The following is a 20,456-nucleotide window of genomic DNA, read 5'->3' as shown; positions in this document are numbered from 1 at the left end:
GAGTTCAACCTGTTCTGAAGCCATTGCATTCCTCCTAAAGAAGCATAACTAGAGCATGGCTGGCTGGGGAATTCTGAGAGTTCAAGTCCATGGTCTTAAAAATTGCTGAGGTTAAGAAAGATTTAAAAAGGTCATGGTAGTGGCAACAAGTGATTTGGCATAATAATGTTTAAGAGAACTTTTCTCAACCACTCAAACCTGGTAAATTGCCTATTTCAATGTGTTCTCTGTACTTTTCATCAAGTTTCAATTTTTATTTTTAACTACCTTGACTAAAAACAATGTTACCACCTATGTAGTAGATCTCAACAAAGCTGCCTGGAAATAGGTCAAGTAATATTTTTATTCCAAAATCAGATTTGCTATCTTCCATTATCAAACACAAGAGAGCCAATGGCATCACTAGGTTAAAGTACAAGAACCTGATTGTTTTATGCAGTAAATTGAGATAAAGGAATCATGCCAAATTAGAATTGAGAAAAATGACCAGCAATGCTAACAGATCTGCTCATGGAGCGTTGATAACTTCATAGATAGCTTGGAATATGTTAACACCGATCTTACAAAAATGTAAATTGGGTCCCAAATGCCAATATAAGCCTTCACAGCCTGAAATGTTCTGAATATCAGATGAAACATTTTTTTTCTATTAAAACAAAGCAAAACCTAATTATAGATGAAGATTTTCCCCAGAAACTTTAACTGATCTGTGGTCATCAAATAGAAAAAAAATAGAAACATTCTAATAAATTATACATATTTAGTGCCTTTTTATTCTGGATCTGGAATATTTTTTAATCTTGATTTTTTTCTTTGCTTCAAAAATATTATTTTATTTTTTTTCTTCAGAATGGCTTACAAAACATTTTTAAAACCTGTAGTTAAGCAAAATTCCAAACTAGCAATAGCAATATAAAGCACATCTATAAAATATAAAATACATATTGTGCAAAATAAAATGTTAGGGTAGTGATTTATTCAACAAAATCCAAACATCAAAAATAAGATTAATCAGGGTTTCATTTATTTATTTATTCATTTCATTTATATGCCAGCCATTTTACTATCCAAAGTGACTCTAGTGGCTTGGTTCCAGAAAAAGGGAGGGGAGCAAACTGTATTTTTTAAATAACAGCAATAATTGCTGCTTACATAAAAAATAATAATTTTGTATACAAATCTAGAGACTGCAAAGGGTTTCTTTAATTTTTTTTAAGTATATACATTTTTACATTATTATGGTAATATGAAGAGTGTGTCTTTTCCTCACAAATGCAACGGGGAAGCTGATAAAGCTAGAATAGAATAGAATAGAATAGAATAGAATAGAATAGAATAGAATAGAATAGAATAGAATAGAATAGAATAGAGACACACAAGGAATTTGTCTTGGTGTAAATACTCTCAGTATACATAAAAGAAAAGATACATTCGTCAAGAGTTGAGAATCATAAGATACGACACTTAATGATAATCATAGGGTACAATAAGCAATCAAATCATACTAGGAAACAGTCATTATAAATCGTAAGTATACAAGCGACAAAGTTACAGTCATACAGTCAAGTGGGAGGAGATGGGTGATAAGAAGTGATCAGAAGATTAACAGTAATAGTAGTTCAGACTTTGTAAATGGTTCAACAGTGTTGAGGGAATTATTTGTTTAGCAGAGTGATGGCTTTCTGAAAAAAACTGTTGTTGTATCTAGTTGTTCTGGCGTGCAGTGCTCTATAGCATCATTTTGAGGGAAGGAGTTGAAAAAATTTATGTCCAGGTTGTGAGGGGTCTGTAAATATTTTCACAGCCCTCTTTTTGACTCGTGCAGTATACAAGTCCTACAGAGACAGTACTGTTTTTGTACACAAACTGTTCTCTACTTTCCGTATCAAACTGTTCAATATATTTGTTTTGAATCCTGACTTTCATTCTTTGCACCTCGTTAAACCAAGTAAGAACATTACTTATGTCCCTTATCCATAAAAATATTTGCCATTGAGGCCGTCATATAATTTCAGAACTAAAATCTATGCAAAGTAATGCAAATACAAAGTAATACAAAAGACAATACTGTTACCTCACTCAAGAATTTCCCATGTGACAAAAAAACAGAAGTACATATTAATACTTGCACCATGTCAGTGCAATAAGATGAATCCCCATCTTATAGGGAGCAATGACATAATTGGAGAAATTCAGGGATGGCATTGCTAAACATTAGATAAAGTTTGAAGTTATAACAAATGCATTACAAAATGGACTTTCCAAGTTAGTCAATACATCTTGAAGAAGAAAATTTTAACAATTATATTGAATGATTTATACTTATATTGGCTTATTTCTGTTATACTTAAAATTAACATTTGCCTTAAGCAATCACTACCTCAATAATTATAAATTACATTTAAATAGTGAAATGTTGCTTATAACTCACCAGATATTTGAGGTACTCTATATTTCACCAGTATATTTAAATAACAGGCACAATTAATTTTAGAGATCAGGTAAGTCAATAGTGCCTGGATTCACATACCATATTAAATTGTAATTTGTTAACTAGTTTATTGAACAAAATACAATTGGCTGGGTTACCATAATTCAGTAAATTATAAAGCATTATTTAAATTACAATGGCCAAGTTCACACAAGGTAATCAAAGCTAAATCACAACAATCAAACCCTGGCACAGCGTGATATATGAATCTAATAGTGTGTGATGTGAACTTATTAACATTGCTTCTGTAAACTACAAAATTATATTACTATATAGTGCACAGCATACTTTGGTTTTCAACCACCTGTTAGATTGGGAGAAAAAAGGTCATTTATAAGCATAACAAGGAAATCAAAGAAAAAAATTGTTTTGATACTCTTGACTGGTGTCTATGGCTTCTGAAACCACCAAGTTATTTTGGTATATATATAGTCACTCAGTAGTCAGTCTTGACTGTGCAATAGTTTCAGCAAGAGCATTAATTGCAAAGAAGTTGTTTATTCTGAAGCTACTTTCTAAGCATCTATTTCTCCACTAAACAGAAAAAAACTGGAACAGCTGAACCACTAACAGATGTTATTGTCACATAACAATTACAGTGTGTCTACTTTGGATATTGGTGTACATCAAGAATTGATTTAAATTTTGGTCATGTGACTGCAGGGAGGCTGTGATGGTCATAAGTGGGAAGACCAGTCTTTTAAAAAATATTTTATTAAATGTATCTCAGTATAAAATACAAATGAAAATGAAAATAGTGAGAAAATGGAAAAGGATAAAAGGGGAAAGAGAAATGTAAGCTGCGGGGAGGAAGGAAGCAGTAACTTCCAACTCTTCACTACAGCAAAATGGTTATCATAACAACATCTTAGCTTCAACTTTTTAATTTTCATATTCAGTATATACTAGACATTGCTATAACAAGAAAACCTTGTTTAATCAGAAAATCCCAAAGTCAGTTTCATTTTTTTCTATTGCAAGCACAAAATTCAGAAGCGGTTTCCAAATGGAAACAAAAGTTAGATTTATTTTTTTCTTTGATTAAAAATGTTAATTTGGTCATCTTTACTAGTTCTGGCAGTTTTTCCAACTACTTTTCCACTATGGAAAATAATGTACCTTTCCATTTTTAAACATAAAGCATTCTTACTGTTATCCACATGTGTAACAACAAAGTGCCATTTTTTTTCAAGTTCTTTGTCCATTAAGTCTAGAGGAAAAGTCTCTGCTTTTATTTGTATATTCATTTTAAGAATCTTCTGTATTAAAATATGAATCTTTCCCGTTTCTTTGCTTTGTCACAAATTCACCAAAGATGGTAGAAAATTCCTTTTACATTTTTAGCATACATCTTTGATAATTTATCAGGTGTTAAATAACAATGATTAATCATTTTACAAAAACATTCTTTTAAATTATAATTTAATGTAAATTTTAAATCCTTTGCCCACATGCATTCCCATTGAAGGGGACTAGTCTTAAGTCACCTATTTCAATACAATCATAACTTCAAATGGTTACTAAATGAATCATCATAATCTGAAGACTTGTCAGTTTAGGCAAGTGATTGGAAAACATAAATCAGCTGGTGTTTTTTTAAATACAATTGTAAATAGAAACTGAGATGCTTCTCATATTCCAAAGGGAAGGGGGGCAAACCTGAAAGAAAATAAAGTGATCCTAAAGCAAAATGATTAATAAAATGAGATCTCATTTTTCAAGTGAAGAAAAGCTCCCACTTGCTCACTTTATTACAGGGTGTGAATAGACCGAGTCCAATATGTATATCCTAGCAGTTTCAGAGTGGCTCATTGATTTTACTTTCTACATATGTTCAGTCTCTAAAAACAGAGCCTGGTTTTCATTTTTTAAATATTATATATAGAACACAATGTCAGTACAGTGAGAAATGATGTATTTATTATATTTATGCACATTAAATGCTCTGAACGTGAAAACAGAAATCATAGTATTTTTCCTGAAGAACTCAGCCCATTTCCCTGTGAATTATCAAATCCACTAGATCAGGGATGTTAAACTCATGTCGTCATGGCAGCATCACGTGACATATCGGGACTTTCCCCCCCTTTGCTAAACTGGGTGGGGGCGTGGCCAGCATGTGACGCATCTGGCCCGTGGGCCGCGAGTTTGACACCCCTACACTTGATCAATAGGCTGTCTAGAATGCTATTTTCCTCCTCTCTTCTATATTATGATAAAATGGTTTAGAAATATAAAGGGAATGTTTCTTTAAGGATTTATTTTCAAGATCAACAGCATCTTTTTAAAAAGATAATAAAACCATGCTTAAAAATATAGATAATACAAACTAAATAGCTACCCTTATCTGGGTTCAGAATGAGGTCTGGTTAATAATTGGAAAGGAGAGCTTTTGTGTATGTCTATCTGTATAACAATATTCAGTTTGCTAAAGGTTACAATAACAATATATACAATATATATTGTATAGCAATATTCAGTATGCTAAAGGGCTATAAATTAGACTGAGCAGGTGAAAAACCATCCCAAAAGGCAACAAAACTTTATTTACAAGTTAAACTGAGCTTCATAAATGAAGGCAAACTTAAACTGAACTTCATAAATGAAAGCAAATAAAGTTAAACTGAACTTCATAAACTTGTACAGCAGTTTCAGATTTGAAAAGAGACAAGAGAGAGAGGGAGGGAGGGAGAGATTCCTGAACAGAACTTTTTAGAACTTCACTATCAGCACAATACTTATTTCACACTAAACTCTTGGACAGTACTTATGCCCACCACTGATTTCAAAAGGAAATACAGGGAAAAAAAGATGGCAGTGCCAATTTCTCAAAATGTTATATTTTATTGCTTTAAAGGAGCCTGCTGTACAATTGGTGAGTTACATATTTTTATACAAGGCTACCAACAGGCAATAAAAACACAAGCAGCATCTCCTCCAACGATACAGGAAGCTGAACCAAGGCACATAAAAACTTTGCTGTGAAGGAAAAGCTAAATACTTACCAGAAGCTTCAGGGGCTCCCTATTTTCTTGGGAGCAAACACATTTTAAAATGTTTCAGAATAGTCAGCAAAGCTCATAATTTGTTTTGCAATAATTGTCCTTTGTCCGTTACATATTTCATTTAATCTCTGAGGAAAATTATCTGCCCTACTTTATAAAGGTTTTTGAATATAAATGAGCAAAATCCAATCGCTTTGTATTTCTTCCATGTGAAGAGAATTACTTTGTTCCACACATACACCCATTGAAATGGTACTTAATTTTACAAATGAATGAATCATAAAACCTGCAGCAATATGCAATTAACTGAAGAAAGAGATATACTCTCTGGAATAGACTCCACTGGAAATATAATAAAGGTTATCAGGAAAACAATTACAAAATACCAAGCTGTTTTTGAAATGTATTATGTTCTAAATTTCTCCTTGTTCATTTCTAACTATAACAAGCATATATTATAACTGAAATTCAAACACAAAAAGAAAACCTTAACCAACTTTTCTTGGGCCATCTTTACATTTTAGGCCAGCTCAGTAAATGGATCATGTGCCTCAATTGCATTATCAAATTTACAAAATACAGTAAAGTAAAACAACACCAAACTAAGTTGAAGTAATTCCTCATTTAGCTCCCAGGTTTATTTTTATGTGAATACTCACATCCTTATCCCCTTTACAACAAAGATTTAAATTCCAGTATGTAACAGTAAGCAGTTTCTTCCAACATAAAAAAGTGACTTAGGTACATCAAGCAACCAAAGAGCACCAATTTGAACAGGTGTAAGAAACTCAAAATACTAACATTAAATAAGCCTCTGCTCTACCAGAAGAAGGAAGTGCACAAAAGGCTTAAATATTTCATTACAATGTTGTTTTTAAACAAAGATCAGATGTTCCAGCAATATGAAAACATGTCCTCTTAAAAATCTCAAAAGACCACTTTTTTCTCTTTTCTGTAAAAGTGCAAGTGCTAATTTTCCTTCAAAAACTGTTGCCGTTTTCATAACGCTCATAATGTTAGTGACAAAACACAGTGCAAATAGTAAGCCCATTTCTATTTTCAAAAAATTAAACTAAAAATACCAATTCTGATCATATTGTATGAGATTAGTTCCTTTGGAACTATTACTGCTGATAATCTCTTCAGATACAAAGTTTTCTTATCAGTACCTACTTATTTCCAATATCAGAAGGAAAGAAAATCTAAGTACAGCCTTTTTGGTAGTACCTGCCTCCAAATAGCTGATGAAAGTAGATTTTAATACAACACTGATAAAATAAAAGATATTTTTCTCACCTTGGATCTGAATGATGACTTGTACCCAAAATGCTATTTGCTCCTGTCATTAATATTCAGCATCAGTTTTTCTTTACTAGGAATTCCTATAAATCTGGAGTGTAACATATTACATATTTAATTTGCATTCTTCCTCAAACTGAAGTAGTATGAGGTAAACCTGACGCTAAGTGTATCAAACAATAGTTTAAACCTGTTTTTTTGTTGTTGTTCAGTCCACACTGGACAAATTAGAAATCATCCAGTGAAGCAATGGAGGGCTCAAGCTGTTTGCAAGCAACATGCCTCAGAAGTTTCTTTAGAGAAATCAAACTGCTTAACAAATGTTCTTTCTCTTTCCATATGAACATCATGGCCACCTAGTTCATGTAATGCGTGGCAATGCTTTCAGGTATCCATTGAACCAACATCTTTGGAGCAGAAATAATGCACAACAACTGCATTAGGAAACCGGGCAAAGGCACTATAAGCAGAATAGAAAACAGTGTATCAGTTTAAATATAGTATTTTATGCTAATTATTTCTGGTGCTCCTTATAAAGCACACTAATTTGTCTTGCTAATTTTACATATGTATGACAGATACCTCTTCCATAAATCAATTCTTTTCCAAAGGTATATCTGCAATAATATCTCTTTTTGTTGAAAATGTTCAATGCTTTACTCCAGTCTCTTTGTCCCTTTATGTACAATAGTGCTTTCCTTCTTTTGTTGCAAATAACAACAGCTTTACTTTTTTAATTACAAAGCTATTTGGAAGAAAGATTGGATCCCAGACAAATATTGCCAACTTCATAAAACTATGCACAAAGTAGGAAACTACTCTATAATGTTGTGAAGCAGGACTCTATAAGATAATATGGAAGGACATAAGAGTGATTTTTAAGGGTGGACAATTAGATTACAAAACTGAGCATAAGATGAAAATTGTGTTCAAGACATAGAAGGAAGGCAAAACCCTATCATGTATAAACAATCTAATAATAAAGAATATGGTGATGAAACTAGTCCTTTTTGAAAGTAAGAACGTTATATAATAATGGCCTAAACAGGTTGCAGCATCTGGCTGATCCTATCTGGGCTCCAAAGCTAATCAAGGTTTGTTAATATTTTGACGGAAGACCACCAGAGAATCCTGTGCTACAGGCTAGACTGCGAAGTTGAAAAAACACCCCAGAAAGCACCAGCAAACCAGCTCGGTAGTGTTTCTCCAAAATTTCTATCTGAACATGTCTAGGAATTACGAGAAGTTTAGATTGATCTGAAGGAACCTTTAGCTTTTACCATAGAACGTGTGGGGGCTAAACAAAGAATGTAAACTAGCTGTACTGCTTATGAACAGATTCATACAAGAACATTTTAACCCAGTAGGCTACACGTATTTTCTTGGACTGAGCATCATATATGACTCGGCTGTAAATTTGAACATATTTGAAGCATGTTTCTGATATAAAATAAGAAATAGAAATTTGCAAGCATCTTGCAAAAAAATCATTTCAATAAAATATATTTCAAAATTAAAGGATCAACATCATTTAAAAAGGATATAAAATCTAATGTAAAGTCCTTCACTTGACTGACATCTTTCGTATATGACTGAATTTAAAAGGCTTATATCCAGTATCGCTTCCAAATAAGAAAGACTGCCATTTTACAAGATCAGTTACAAAACTACACTGCTCAAAAAAATAAAGGGAACACAAAAATAAGACATCCTAGATCTGAATGAAATATTCTTATTAAATACTTTGTTCATTACATAGTTGAATGTGCTGACAACAAAATCACACAAAAATTATCAATGGAAATCAAATTTAGCAACCCATGGAGGTCTGGATTTGGAGTTACACTCAAAATTAAAGCGGAAAAAAACACTGCAGGCTGATCCAACTTTGATGTAATGTCCTTAAAACAAGTCAAAATGAGGCTCAGTAGTGTGTGTGGCCTCCACATGCCTGTATGCCCTCCCTACAACGCCTGGGCATGCTCCTGATGAGGTGGCAGATGGTCTCCTGAGGGATCTCCTCCCACACCTAGACTAAAGCATTCCCCAACTCCTGGACAGTCTGTGGTGCAATGTAGCATTGGTGGATGGAGCGAGACATGATGTCCCAGATGTGCTCAATTAGATTCAGGTCTGGGGAATGGGCGGGCCAGTCCATAGCATCAATGCTTTCGTCTTGCAGGAACTGCTGACACACTCCAGCCACATGAGGTCTAGCATTGTTGTGCATTAGGAGGAACCCAGGGCCAACTGCCCCATCATATGGTCTCACAAGGGGTCTGAGGATCTCATCTCGGTACCTAATGGCAGTCAGGCTACCTCTGGAGAGCACATGAAGGACTGTGCGGCCCCCTAAAGAGATGCCACCCCACACCATTACTGACCCATTACCCAACTGGTCATGCTGGAGGATGTTGCAGGCAGCAGAATGTTCTCCACGGCATCTCCAGACCCTGTCACGTCTGTCACATGTGCTCAGTGTGAACCTACTTTCATCTGTGAAGAGCACAGGGTTCCAGTGGCGAATTTGCCACTCTTGGTGTTCTCTGGCAAATGCCAAACGTCCTGCACAGTGTTGGGCTGTAAGCACAACCCCCACCTGTGGACGTCGGGCCATCATACCACCCTCATGGAGTCTGTTTCTGACCGTTTGAGCAGCCACATGCACATTTGTGGCCCGCTGGAGGTCATTTTGCAGGACTCTGGCAGTGCTCCTCCTGTCCTTTCTTGCACAAAGGCGGATGTAGTGGTCCTGATGCTGGGGTGTTACCCTCCTACGGCCTCCTCCACATCTCCTGATGTACTGGCCTGTCTCCTGGTAGCCCCTCCATGCTCTGGACACTACATTGACAGACACAGCAAACCTTCTTGCCACAGCTCGCACTGATGTGCCATCCTGGATGAGCTGCACTACCTGAGCCACTTGTGTGGGTTGTAGACTCCATCTCATGCTACCACTAGAGTGAAAGCACCACCAGCATTCAAAAGTGACCAAACCATCAGCCAGATAGCATAGGAACTGAGAAGTGGTCTGTGGTCACCACCTGCAGAACCACTCCTTTATTGGGGGATATCTTGCTAACTGCCTAGGCTTTCTACCTGTTGTCTATTCCATTTGCACAACAGCATGTGAAATTGATTGTCAATCAGTGTTGCTACCTAAGTGGACAGTTTGATTTCACAGAAGTGTGATTGACTTGGAGTTACATTGTGTTGTTTAAATGTTCCCTTTATTTTTTGGAGCAGTGTATATATAAGGAAAGCAATCTCACTGCATTCTCTGAAATTTCCGTAAAAGCAACCAAAGAAAGACTATGCTGTCAGAACTGGACAATCTGCAAAAACAGATTGGGCAGCAATTTCTTCTAGTTTCCTAATAGTAATTTTACATACCTATTTCCAATCTTCTTTTTACACACACCACAAACTTTTTCTTCTGTGATTATACATTTCACTTGCTGATGTAAAATCCGTTCTTCCTGCACCTTTGGCAAAATAAGAATAATTTTAAAAAAGAATAATTCCTTCAAAATCATTTGAGGAAAAAAAAACAATTACGGTCCTTTCACTAGTGTGGGGATATGGGATCTCTGGAATAACACTCATGTTATCCTGTTCCATGTTTTAACTTTCTTTCTGATATCATTGATAAGGAAAAAAAATCTGACACATACTCGTAAGAATTCAGCATGGAGAAGCTTTTTAAGTATCTGATTGAATCGCTTCTTTTGGGCATTTTCTTCAAGGACTTTTTCCAAGAATATTCGGATCTCACTAATTTGAGTATTGGCTGGAAGGAGATTTATTGCCTAGAAATACAATAAAAAGATAACGGAAGAAGAAATTACATCAATTGAAGTTCTTCCAAAATCACGCAGATGCTTAATTACCCAACTAGGTAACAACACTTGATTATGTTATTTAGTTGAGTAATAAAACATATGCAAGCAAATAACCAAGCTCAGAGGGCTCTAAAGACTGTGCCAATCAACGAACAAACAAACAAATAAAAATATGGTTCCAATTTTCTAACAATATACTTGCATTTTATTTAATTTTAATACTAAGCAGGTCCATGAACATAGGAGAAATCTCCAGTCACAATTTATATGCCCATAAATTGGAGATAATAGAATGAATGTTACAATGTTTCCATAAATTCCTTCACTCTCCTTGTGAGAGTGCTTGTACAGTAGGTGGAGAGTAAGCATTTTGACTAGAACAGCATTCTTTTTATCTGGTACTACAATCTAAAATGCTTCCCATCTAAAAAAGCAAAATTAAGAAAACCTTACTTTAGTAGTGTCCAATTTGCTGTGATGAAGTTCCAGAACCTGCAATGCAGCTTGAAGATTGGCTTGTGGCTCTAAGAGTTCCATCTTGATTGGTCCCAAGCAATGAACACTAGGTGGTGAAAGATACATTCGGAGCAGAGACAAGTATACCTGTTTCACACAGAACAAACCATTGTGTTTTTCAAAAAATACCCTCCAAAATAACTTGCTGTAAATAAGTCTTTCTCCAACAGAGGGAAACTTATTCTACCGTGTTTCTCCAACAATACAGCCTCCCCCAATAGGAAGTCCCAGCATGTTTTATAGGCATAAAATCAAATTAAGCCCCTTCCCCCCAAATTAAGGCCTATATTAAATATGCGAAATGGGGGGAATGGCGGGGGGGCTTGCCGTTAGGAAGTACTTTTATTGCATACCCAGATATAGTGTTGCCTGCGTTGACTTTGGCGTTGGTGGGGCACTTCGTATCAGACCTTCCGCCACCGTTGCTTTCCCTTCTCCCCATGCTGCCGTGGCGTTTAGAGCTTCGCCTGGGGCGCCCAGCACAGCTGACAGGCAGACCCTCCTGCCCGGCGGCGGAGCTCTCGCCAAGGCAGCAAGTACCTCCCCGCCGAGCCCTCTGCTCATCCCACCAGGGCCGCGCCAGAGCCATGCGGGCTGGGCAGAGCTGGGAAAGCGAGCCGCAGATGCACGCCCACCTGCCAAGCGAAAGAGCCGGGCCAACCCGAGCTTGGCTTCCTTCCCAAGTCCCTCCAGCCGAAACCCAAAGAGAAACCCGGGAGAGGCTGCCCGAGGCAGTGATAGTGCCCACCTGTCCGCAGACAGGGAGGCGAGGCAATGGCAGAGCTGCTTTCCTGTCCTGCAGGTCTGGCGGAGAGAGCCCGAAGCCACCCGACCTTTCCACCCCTTGCTCAGCCCGTCCCCACGCATCTCCAAATGCGCCGGCAGCTCCAAATGCTGCAGTGGCATGGGCATTGGGCAGAGGCGCTCAGCTCGGAGGACGCGGCACAGGCCGTTGCCTTGCCTCCCTGTCCATGGATGGGTGGGCGCTATCACTGCATCGGGCAGCCTCTCCCGGTGGCCCCTTCGGGTTCGGGTTGGAGGGACTTGGGAAGGAAGCCAAGCTCAGGTCAGCCCGGCTCTTTCACTTGGCAGTCAGGCGCGCACCCATGGTTCGCTTTCCTGGCTCTGCCCAGCCCGCACGGCTCTGGCGCAACCCTGGCGGGATGAGTGGAGGGCAGCGGGGAGATGCTCGCTGCCTTGGCGAGAGCTCCACCGCCAGGCAGAAGGGTCCGCCTGTCAGCTGTGCTGGGTACCCCAGGCAAAGCTCTTCGCGCTCTGCCCGATGCCAGGCAGGGATGGTGGCTGGGCGCTTCTCTCAGAGTGGGCCGATCCTGCGCTGCAGCCCCGAGAGATTCGCCTCCCCACGTGGGGTTGGGCTGCCCTCTTGGGCAGGGGAGGCTTTGTCGTACTGGTAGTAGGGTATCATTTTTAAAAGAATTGGCTTTGCCTTTGAAGGCGAAGGGAAGGCGGCGACAGGAGCACCTGAAGCCGAATGTCTCCGCTGGGCTCCGGTTGTAGGGAGGAGCCCTGGCTGGCCGCGCGTGGCTGCGCCAAATGCCGTGGTGTTGCTCTAAACACTGCGGCAGCATAGAAAGAAGGGAAAGCAACAGTGGCGGAAGGTCTCTCGATACACCAACGCTGAAGTCAACATCCAAGCTGTCACTGCCCGAGGATGCAAGGGGGGGGGGAATTAAGTCACCTCCGAAAAGACAGCCTAGCCATTTTTTCGGGGGTCAAAAAAAAAATAAGGCCTGGCCTTTTTTTGTGAGAAACATGGTAGCTATAATTCTATATAATTGTATAAAAAAGTGGAGCTACAGAGAATGGGGTGAAAATATGATTTTAGGTAATAGCAGGTAACCCATCCTCATGAACGGCTGATAATAGTTCTGAAAATAAACAAATAAATATATCTATCCCAAACTACTCCAGGATGAAAAATAAAAGATTGACACTTTCAGCCTCCACTTTGTGGGCTGTAAAATGGATGCTAACTAGTTCCAGATAGCCATAAGCACTCTTAGCTTAAAGTGTATGAAACCAATGGTTTCATTCAGTAGACTAAGGTAGTTCTGCCAGAACAGAACTGAGGAAGAAAATGACTTCTGGCCTAATATTCTACATGGAACTACTTATGAAGAATGTCAATGCGGAACACAGTTGCCAGGAACTTACAGAGATAGTTTGGGATATGTAACATTGATCTTATAAACTACACTGGCTTCTAGACCTTAAATACCAATATAAAAAGCAGCTAACCAAATAATAACAATATACTATTATATTCTTTATAGCATTTAAGCAACTTTTTAATCCAATGCAAAATTATATTCTTTGATTTGCCAAATTAAGCATTCCTCTATTTCATTATTTTAATCTAAATATTGCATAATGGTTTTTCAAATGTGAGTTCAGTCTCAATCTGCAAATTTATTATGACAAAATCACATGTCAATAGATAAATATATCATGGAAAAGTAGTTGGATCTACTATAATTAGTACTACAGGGAGGGCAATGGTTTAAATATTCATTCTCATTTTAATCTTACTTCCTCCACATCCCCATCTACCTATTTATTATTTTTAATAGCATTTATCTATTATCTGCATGTAATTATGTAGTAAATGTCCAAGTGTGTTTAATAAACACAGGGCATTAACTTTATGATGTTGAAAAAGGAGTTACTCACATCTTTACTGCCATCTTTGTTTCGGTCATAGTGTTTATGACAGTAACTGAAAACAACAAGAAATTCAGAGAAAAATCAGAACAGAAACTTAGCATATTATAAACTACATATTTTGATTTTTAATCAATCAGTTGATAGCAAATGACAAAGATATTCAAACAGATTTCTCATTTGGCAAAAACACTGGACAAGTCTAATTACTCTGGAGAAAACAAGAGTTATTGGAGAATATTTAATTTTATAAAGTTAGCAATTTGATAAATTCTGCTGAGTGCATTTTACTGAAGATTTACTTATAAGTACCAACATGATTTCAAAAGAAACAAGTTCAAAATCTCTTAAATATTATAGATATTTCTCACAACTGACTCTTTTTAAAGAGTCAAAAAATCTGACTCTTCAGAAATTTTGGACAATAATTGAAGATTTTAACTTGAATTTGCCTATATTTCTTTCTTGCTTGGAATCCCCTTCAAATCTGTGTCAACAAAAATGGATAGCAAAACCATATAGGCCAGCTATACTTCTTTGAAACTGTATGCAAATTGTAATCTTTCTAGACTGTTAGAGTAAACTGCAAAGATTACCAAAACATTCTTGTTCATTATAGTGACACTGAAACTATTATTATGCACTGTGGTTACATAACCTTTAAATTTAGTTTTGCAACAACAACAAAGCAGAGAAGCTATGTAGTTGAAAATCAAATGGTCTAATAAGAGGTGCCAATAAGTTGATGGTTATCAGTTTCAAGGATTACAAAGCATGCTCATACTTTTCAGCTATCTTGGTGTCCTTCAGGATGTGAACATATATAAATAGAGCTTGCTCGTGATTTCCCATCCGTCCCAAGAGCAATGCACGTTCTTCTAGGAGACCTGAGGGCAGGAGAAAAGTAGCACTCAGTGGGCAATGAAATTTATAAAGCAGTCTATAAGAATATGTATAGTGGTGAAGAAGAAAGAAGGAAAGAACCAATGGAGGAGGTTGCAATAAAATATGCATTGCTGTTTAAATTATGGGACTATGCAAATCACTCAAAAGAGAAACTCTGCAAAGCACTACTCCTCAAATCTTTAAAAACTACCCTATCTTTTTCTAGGCTTATATAAGTTCAGGAATGACTCTTGACTAAATCAAAATCTTTAATTACAATCATAGATCAGAAACTATTGATTATTTTTGCCGACATGTCTAGTTGCATTTTCCATATTTATTTAAATAGACTTATATTGCTGCCCATCTCACAAATCTAACTCTGGGTGGCTAACAAGGATTAAAGAATGTAATATAAATGATAGCTAACTAGCTAGCTAGCCAGACAATTCTATGCTTTTAACTATTTTAGAAGTTAATTCCAACACACAGATTCTATTGTACACCAATGTGATTCCCCATAGAGCCGTTTTTCATATATGGTTCTTAATCAAAGATTGCAGGGTTTTTTTTATTGTCAATCTGCAGACTAAAGCCTATGTTATAGAATTGTTATAGAGCTATAAAAGCTGTTATAGAACAGCTCTTAAATAACAGGCTGATACAGACATATGTGGGAATCCTCTTAGTTAAATACTAAAAAAAAATCTTAGAAATACTGTAAATGTTGCACAGAATGGGTGACTGACTACTTCATACCATCAAAGGGAAAGTCACTGATGAGTTGTTCAGCATTGTAATAACTGGAACTCTCGAGAAAGGAAAGAAGTTTTTTTCGGTACTCTCCAAGCTCCCCCTCTTCCTCTCCAGCTGGCACTGGTGTTTCATCTGTCAGAAAAGAATTTTATATGTGACTAAATATGTCTTACTGCTGTTCTTTATGTTTGGCTTTCTGTAATACTCTACTAAAAATGCACATAAGCTTTTTTTCTTTCTTGACTGTAAATGATCAATATAAGGGTAATGTTTCTTTAAGTCTTCTAAAAATGTTCTCTTACTTAAGTGAGCAACCAAACAGTGCTACCCATATACTCCAGAATCACTGGGGCTCCCCTCTGCAACAATCCCAACTCTACTCTTGCTTCTGGTTATGCATAATAGTATAAATCACAGGTGAAAATACCTGGAGGGAAAGAAGTGAGATATTCCTTCATTAGGCCTTGCACTTTCTCACAGTAGAGCTGAATCAGACAATTGTGAAACTCTGAACCAGACTCGTTCCAGATATCAATTACATGCTCCTGGAAATATATGTACATATTCAGAATATAACAGTTAATGCTAGAATTTTGTAATATTTCAAAATATGATCATGGGAATTTAAAATGACTATGTATCTCCTTATTTAACTATTAGAAACTATTTTTAAATTTTAAAATGATGGTTAAAATTACTTCTTTGTAAATAATTTAGACAGCATGAGAAATAAAGCATGAGATTTTTAAAAGTAAATTATTACGATTTTTGTTCTTACCAAGTAAGGAATAGCGAGGTTTTTAAAATTCTCTAACAAGAAGTTCAAAATTCTTTTTCGTGGGAGGGCTTCTATCTCAGGAAGATCTTCTGTAAATATCTGCCAAACAAATGGTTGAATTTCCAAAGCTGATATTTGCCTACTTACTCAGATTTTATTAAAGTTCAAATAACAAGACCACTGTATATTGGGATGCTACATTAGCTTTCCCTAACCCTGAAAGTTCATTGGGTGACTCTGGGGTGGTCACCATCTTTCAACTCCACCTGCCTCACAAGACTATTGAGTTAGGCAAAAACAGGAAAGAGGGAATGTTATTTAAGCCACCTTGAGCTCCTAGAAGCTGAAGTAGTAACAAATAAAAGAAATATATAATACTCTCTGATCAAATATCTACAATTAACTATTTCTCCTTCTCAAAGACTAATTAATATATTTCCAATCAATCCATCATTTTCGTTGTATTTCGTATGATTTGCTATTATGGAGCTGATGAAGCTTATTTATCTTAGGGCCTTAATATAGAGTCTGAAGGTAACAGTATACCCACCATCACGTTTTTAGCTCTGTCAAGTTCTTTGCCCAAATTGCTTTAATAAAGAATTTTAATAAAAAGGAATGGGAAATTAGCATATTGGAACACAAAGCATTTGTTTCAAGCAAAATCCATCTTGTCCCCAAATTCCAAGCGACCTTTCTACTTAAAAAAGTCTTGAGACTTTTTACATAGTTTTTAGTTTCTTTGTATTGTCAATATTGTAATCCAAACTTACTGTCATATATAGAAAAGCAGGATATTCTATTAAAACCTGAGCCTAATTCTGCAAATGCTCTGAATGAGGTCAGACAATTAGATGCTACATAGTTGAAATTGTACTGCCTACCAAACAGATGCTTCATTCTTTTTGGATGGATTACAATATAATTTATAATTTATCTTATTGTTGTTCAAAGTAGTCCCCATGTGGAGTATATAGTCATAATAATTAAAAGTAATTCTTAACCTATTTAATAGCTTTAGGAATATTAGTCAAACTGGCAGCAACCTGTCTAAGACTATTTGCTTTACTATCCCAAAGGTCAGTGAAGAGAACCCTTCCTCCTCTCTGTTTTTAAATGTATCCAAGTGTACTTACTTTTAATCCATCTTCAGGAAAATCCCGAAGTACCCAAGCCGAATAGGAAAATATTAAATTCAAGTTCTCTGTTCCTACAATATAAAACAAAGGCGTCAAATTAAAGAACTACAAAGGTAACACAATGACAGGATAAGGTGCAACTGACGAGACACATCTTTTTCAATACACCTTTGTTTAAAGAGGGAGGGAGGGAGAGAACATACACAGACACCATCAAAGTTCTTAACTGCAGAGAACGATCAAGGAAGCAAGATTCACAGGTACTTCCTTTCATTAGTTTTAATATCAAAATTTAGCTGTTATCTTGAAAATTGAGAAAGGAACTATCCAGCCCTCCTCTATTAGCAAGTTCATCAAGACTCTTTGAAACTTGAAGCCTTTTCTTTGCCAATATATTTGCATGATAGAGAAGGTGAGTTTCTAGGGCCCTGAGAGATGGCATTGCTCAACTGAAAAAACCCAGAACATACAAACTCTGCCAGATCCAAGAGAGTTCTAAATACCTCTGCGCACTCCTGATTTTTGGGTCACAGCTTTCTTACTGCTACACATACCATGATTATTACCATAATTTCTGGAGATCCTATTAAAAACTCCAGCCAGACATACTTTTGTGGGGTCCTTGCTATTTCTGAGCTTGATGTTTGGTGCTTGGTGGACATTTTTTAGGAAAATATTCACTTGCACTGAGAAAAAAAGCTATTAACCGATTTTCACGTAAACATTATCTTCTCAGTCTAATTTCTTATTTTATAATGTGAACTTATATATTGTTATGATGGGAATAATCCCAATCATTACATTTTTGTTTGTTTACTTTTGTGATAACTATTAACCATTTTTCTTGTTATATGAAATAATACAATATACCACAACACCAATTGCAAAGAAAGTAAATCAACTTCACTCACCCAAATGTTGTAAATACTGTACAGTTTTTTCATGGCCCTTCAAAGGAGAATTAGCTTTCTTGGACTGATCCACTAGCACCTGCAAGGCTTCAGCAAAATAGAACTCAATTTCATTATCTTTTAAGTTAAACCGTAGGATTGTGCAAAACTATTTGGAGGACTACTCTGTGAAGTATCCTTCCAAACTTGCTGTTCAAAGCAAGTTATGGTGTGGAATCCTTTTCAAGGTTCAGCATAGTTGCTTTGAGGGCCATCAAAGATGCAAAGCAGAGCCTCTCCCACTATCTATCAATGGAGACTGTGTGGAAAGAGTTCATAGTTTTAACTTTCCGGGAAATCATATTTCTGACAACCTTAGTGTGGTCAGTCCACACTATGGCCACAGCAAAGAAGGCCCAACAGTGTCTGTACTTTCTGAGGCTGCTGAAAAAGAGTGGTCTGGGTGAGAAGTTGCTGATTACTTTTTACTGTTCTACCATCGAGAGCATTTTGGCATACTATGTAGCGGTGTGGTATGCTGGATGCTCTGTAGTTGATAAGAAGATGCTCCAGAGAGTTATAAACATAGCACAAAAAATCATTGGTTGCTCTCTTTCTTCTTTGGAAGAGATTGCGAAGACCAGTCTCCTCTCTAGAGCTCTAAAAATCTCCACAGACCATTCTCATCCTGGACATTCATATTTTGAACTGTTACCATTAGGGAGGCGTTATAGGTGTCTTAAAATGAGGACTAATAGACTGAGAAACAGTTTCTTTTCCAAGGCAATAATTGTTTTGAATCAAACAATGCATATGTGATTTAGCCCTATGTATATAGTGGCATTTTTAAACTATCGAACTTACCATATGTTTTAAATAGGTTTTAGACTAGGTTTTTAATTATTATTTTAATTATTTTAATTTTTAAACACTCTGTAGTGTGATTGTGATGTGGTGTTTGGGACACTGTGCTGGAGTAGCTTTCAAATTTCATTGTATTTGTAGAATACAATGACAATAAAGGTATTCTATTCTATTCTATTTTATCTAGAACGTCTGAACTTAAATATGCATGCCAGATATCAGTTTCACTCTGGTGACAAATCTGACAATATTATAAACTATGTAGCCCAGTCTGAATATCACCCTGCAATCTCTAATTCCCCTCCCCATTAAAAAAAACTGATCTCACTTTCTAGTTCATTCTATGCAAAATTTGCTCATATATTATACTACCAAAAACGAATAGCTTAAAGTGATATGGAAGTGAACCTTTTGGTTCCTTCTTTCCTCTCTCAGTACTTACCCTTTTCATGGAGACCTTTCTTCTCATATAGTATGATTAATTCACTGTATTTGTGAGCTTTCTTGAGCACATGTTCACTTTCCTCAATATGGCAATGATTGTTCTCCAGTCTCAGTAATGGTGCCACTAAGGCTACATTTGTCTGTAATAAGAAGCAATTTAATGGAACCAGAAACAAATTCACATAAGCAAAATGCAACGTGAATCAAAGAAATTAGATAATGAAACATTTTGCAAGTAATGAGATTATGTTATTAATAAAAATTGGAGACAATCTACCCTTCTCCCTTATAAACAATCTATTGTACACAGTTTCACTAAAATTAAGGTACTATCATAAACCTACAATATCCTCTTGCCTATTAATTAATGAACAGTAAAAGTTTCAAGGCATATATAGTTATTTTCACTGGGAATGAAGACAGTTGTAATATAAAGACATAACATGCTCTTCAACAAATCATCTTGACTTCACAACTGAAACTAATGAGGCCTTCTAGGGGAAAAATGGCAAACTAAAGACCCTTCTGCTAAAAGTAATAGATTGGCTTTTACTAATTACTCTCCAGACAAGGAGATGACATGAGATTATCCACAAGTGCTCCATACAGATGTTCCCTATGAAGACACTGCAAGATAACAGCCTCTAGAACCATTAGAACTCTGGGAGATGAGGGAATTGATATCTTGCTCAACCAATGGTGAGCCCCTTTAAGAACAGGAATACTTCTTTTTTAATAACTTTTGGAAAATTAGCTGTTTTTTGGCTACAAGGAACCTTTGTATTAACAGGTTTCAAAGCAATGGAAGAGTTTCCTTCAATCCTTAGCAAAAAAAAGTTTTAAATATGAGTTTCAGGAGTTAAAA

The 20,456-nt window shown here is 36.5% G+C and overlaps 1 protein-coding gene across 1 annotated transcript in view; it reads right to left on the bottom strand.

Annotated features, from left to right (window-relative positions):
• Nucleotides 1-5,315: 5,315 nt before the first annotated feature.
• VPS39 (VPS39 subunit of HOPS complex) overlaps nt 5,316-20,456 on the bottom strand; it is a 32,270-nt gene continuing 17,129 nt past the window's right edge. Inside the window, exons 14-25 of the mRNA XM_026709643.2 lie at nt 19,590-19,731; nt 18,305-18,391; nt 17,391-17,464; nt 16,255-16,353; nt 15,904-16,021; nt 15,480-15,608; nt 14,620-14,722; nt 13,845-13,890; nt 11,091-11,240; nt 10,470-10,604; nt 10,189-10,280; nt 5,316-7,255 (exon numbers count right to left, since the gene is read on the bottom strand). Coding sequence (XP_026565428.1) covers nt 7,180-7,255; nt 10,189-10,280; nt 10,470-10,604; nt 11,091-11,240; nt 13,845-13,890; nt 14,620-14,722; nt 15,480-15,608; nt 15,904-16,021; nt 16,255-16,353; nt 17,391-17,464; nt 18,305-18,391; nt 19,590-19,731 — 1,251 coding nt within the window. The 3' untranslated portion in view covers nt 5,316-7,179. The remainder of the gene's footprint in view (nt 7,256-10,188; nt 10,281-10,469; nt 10,605-11,090; nt 11,241-13,844; nt 13,891-14,619; nt 14,723-15,479; nt 15,609-15,903; nt 16,022-16,254; nt 16,354-17,390; nt 17,465-18,304; nt 18,392-19,589; nt 19,732-20,456) is intronic.

This window comes from Pseudonaja textilis, chromosome 1 (genome assembly GCF_049901715.1).
Source record: "Pseudonaja textilis isolate UNSWEBS1 chromosome 1, rPseTex1.2, whole genome shotgun sequence".
Lineage (NCBI taxonomy): Eukaryota > Metazoa > Chordata > Lepidosauria > Squamata > Elapidae > Pseudonaja > Pseudonaja textilis.
The sequence above is the reverse complement of the archived record's forward strand: the minus strand, read 5'-3'. Positions and strand labels throughout refer to the sequence as shown.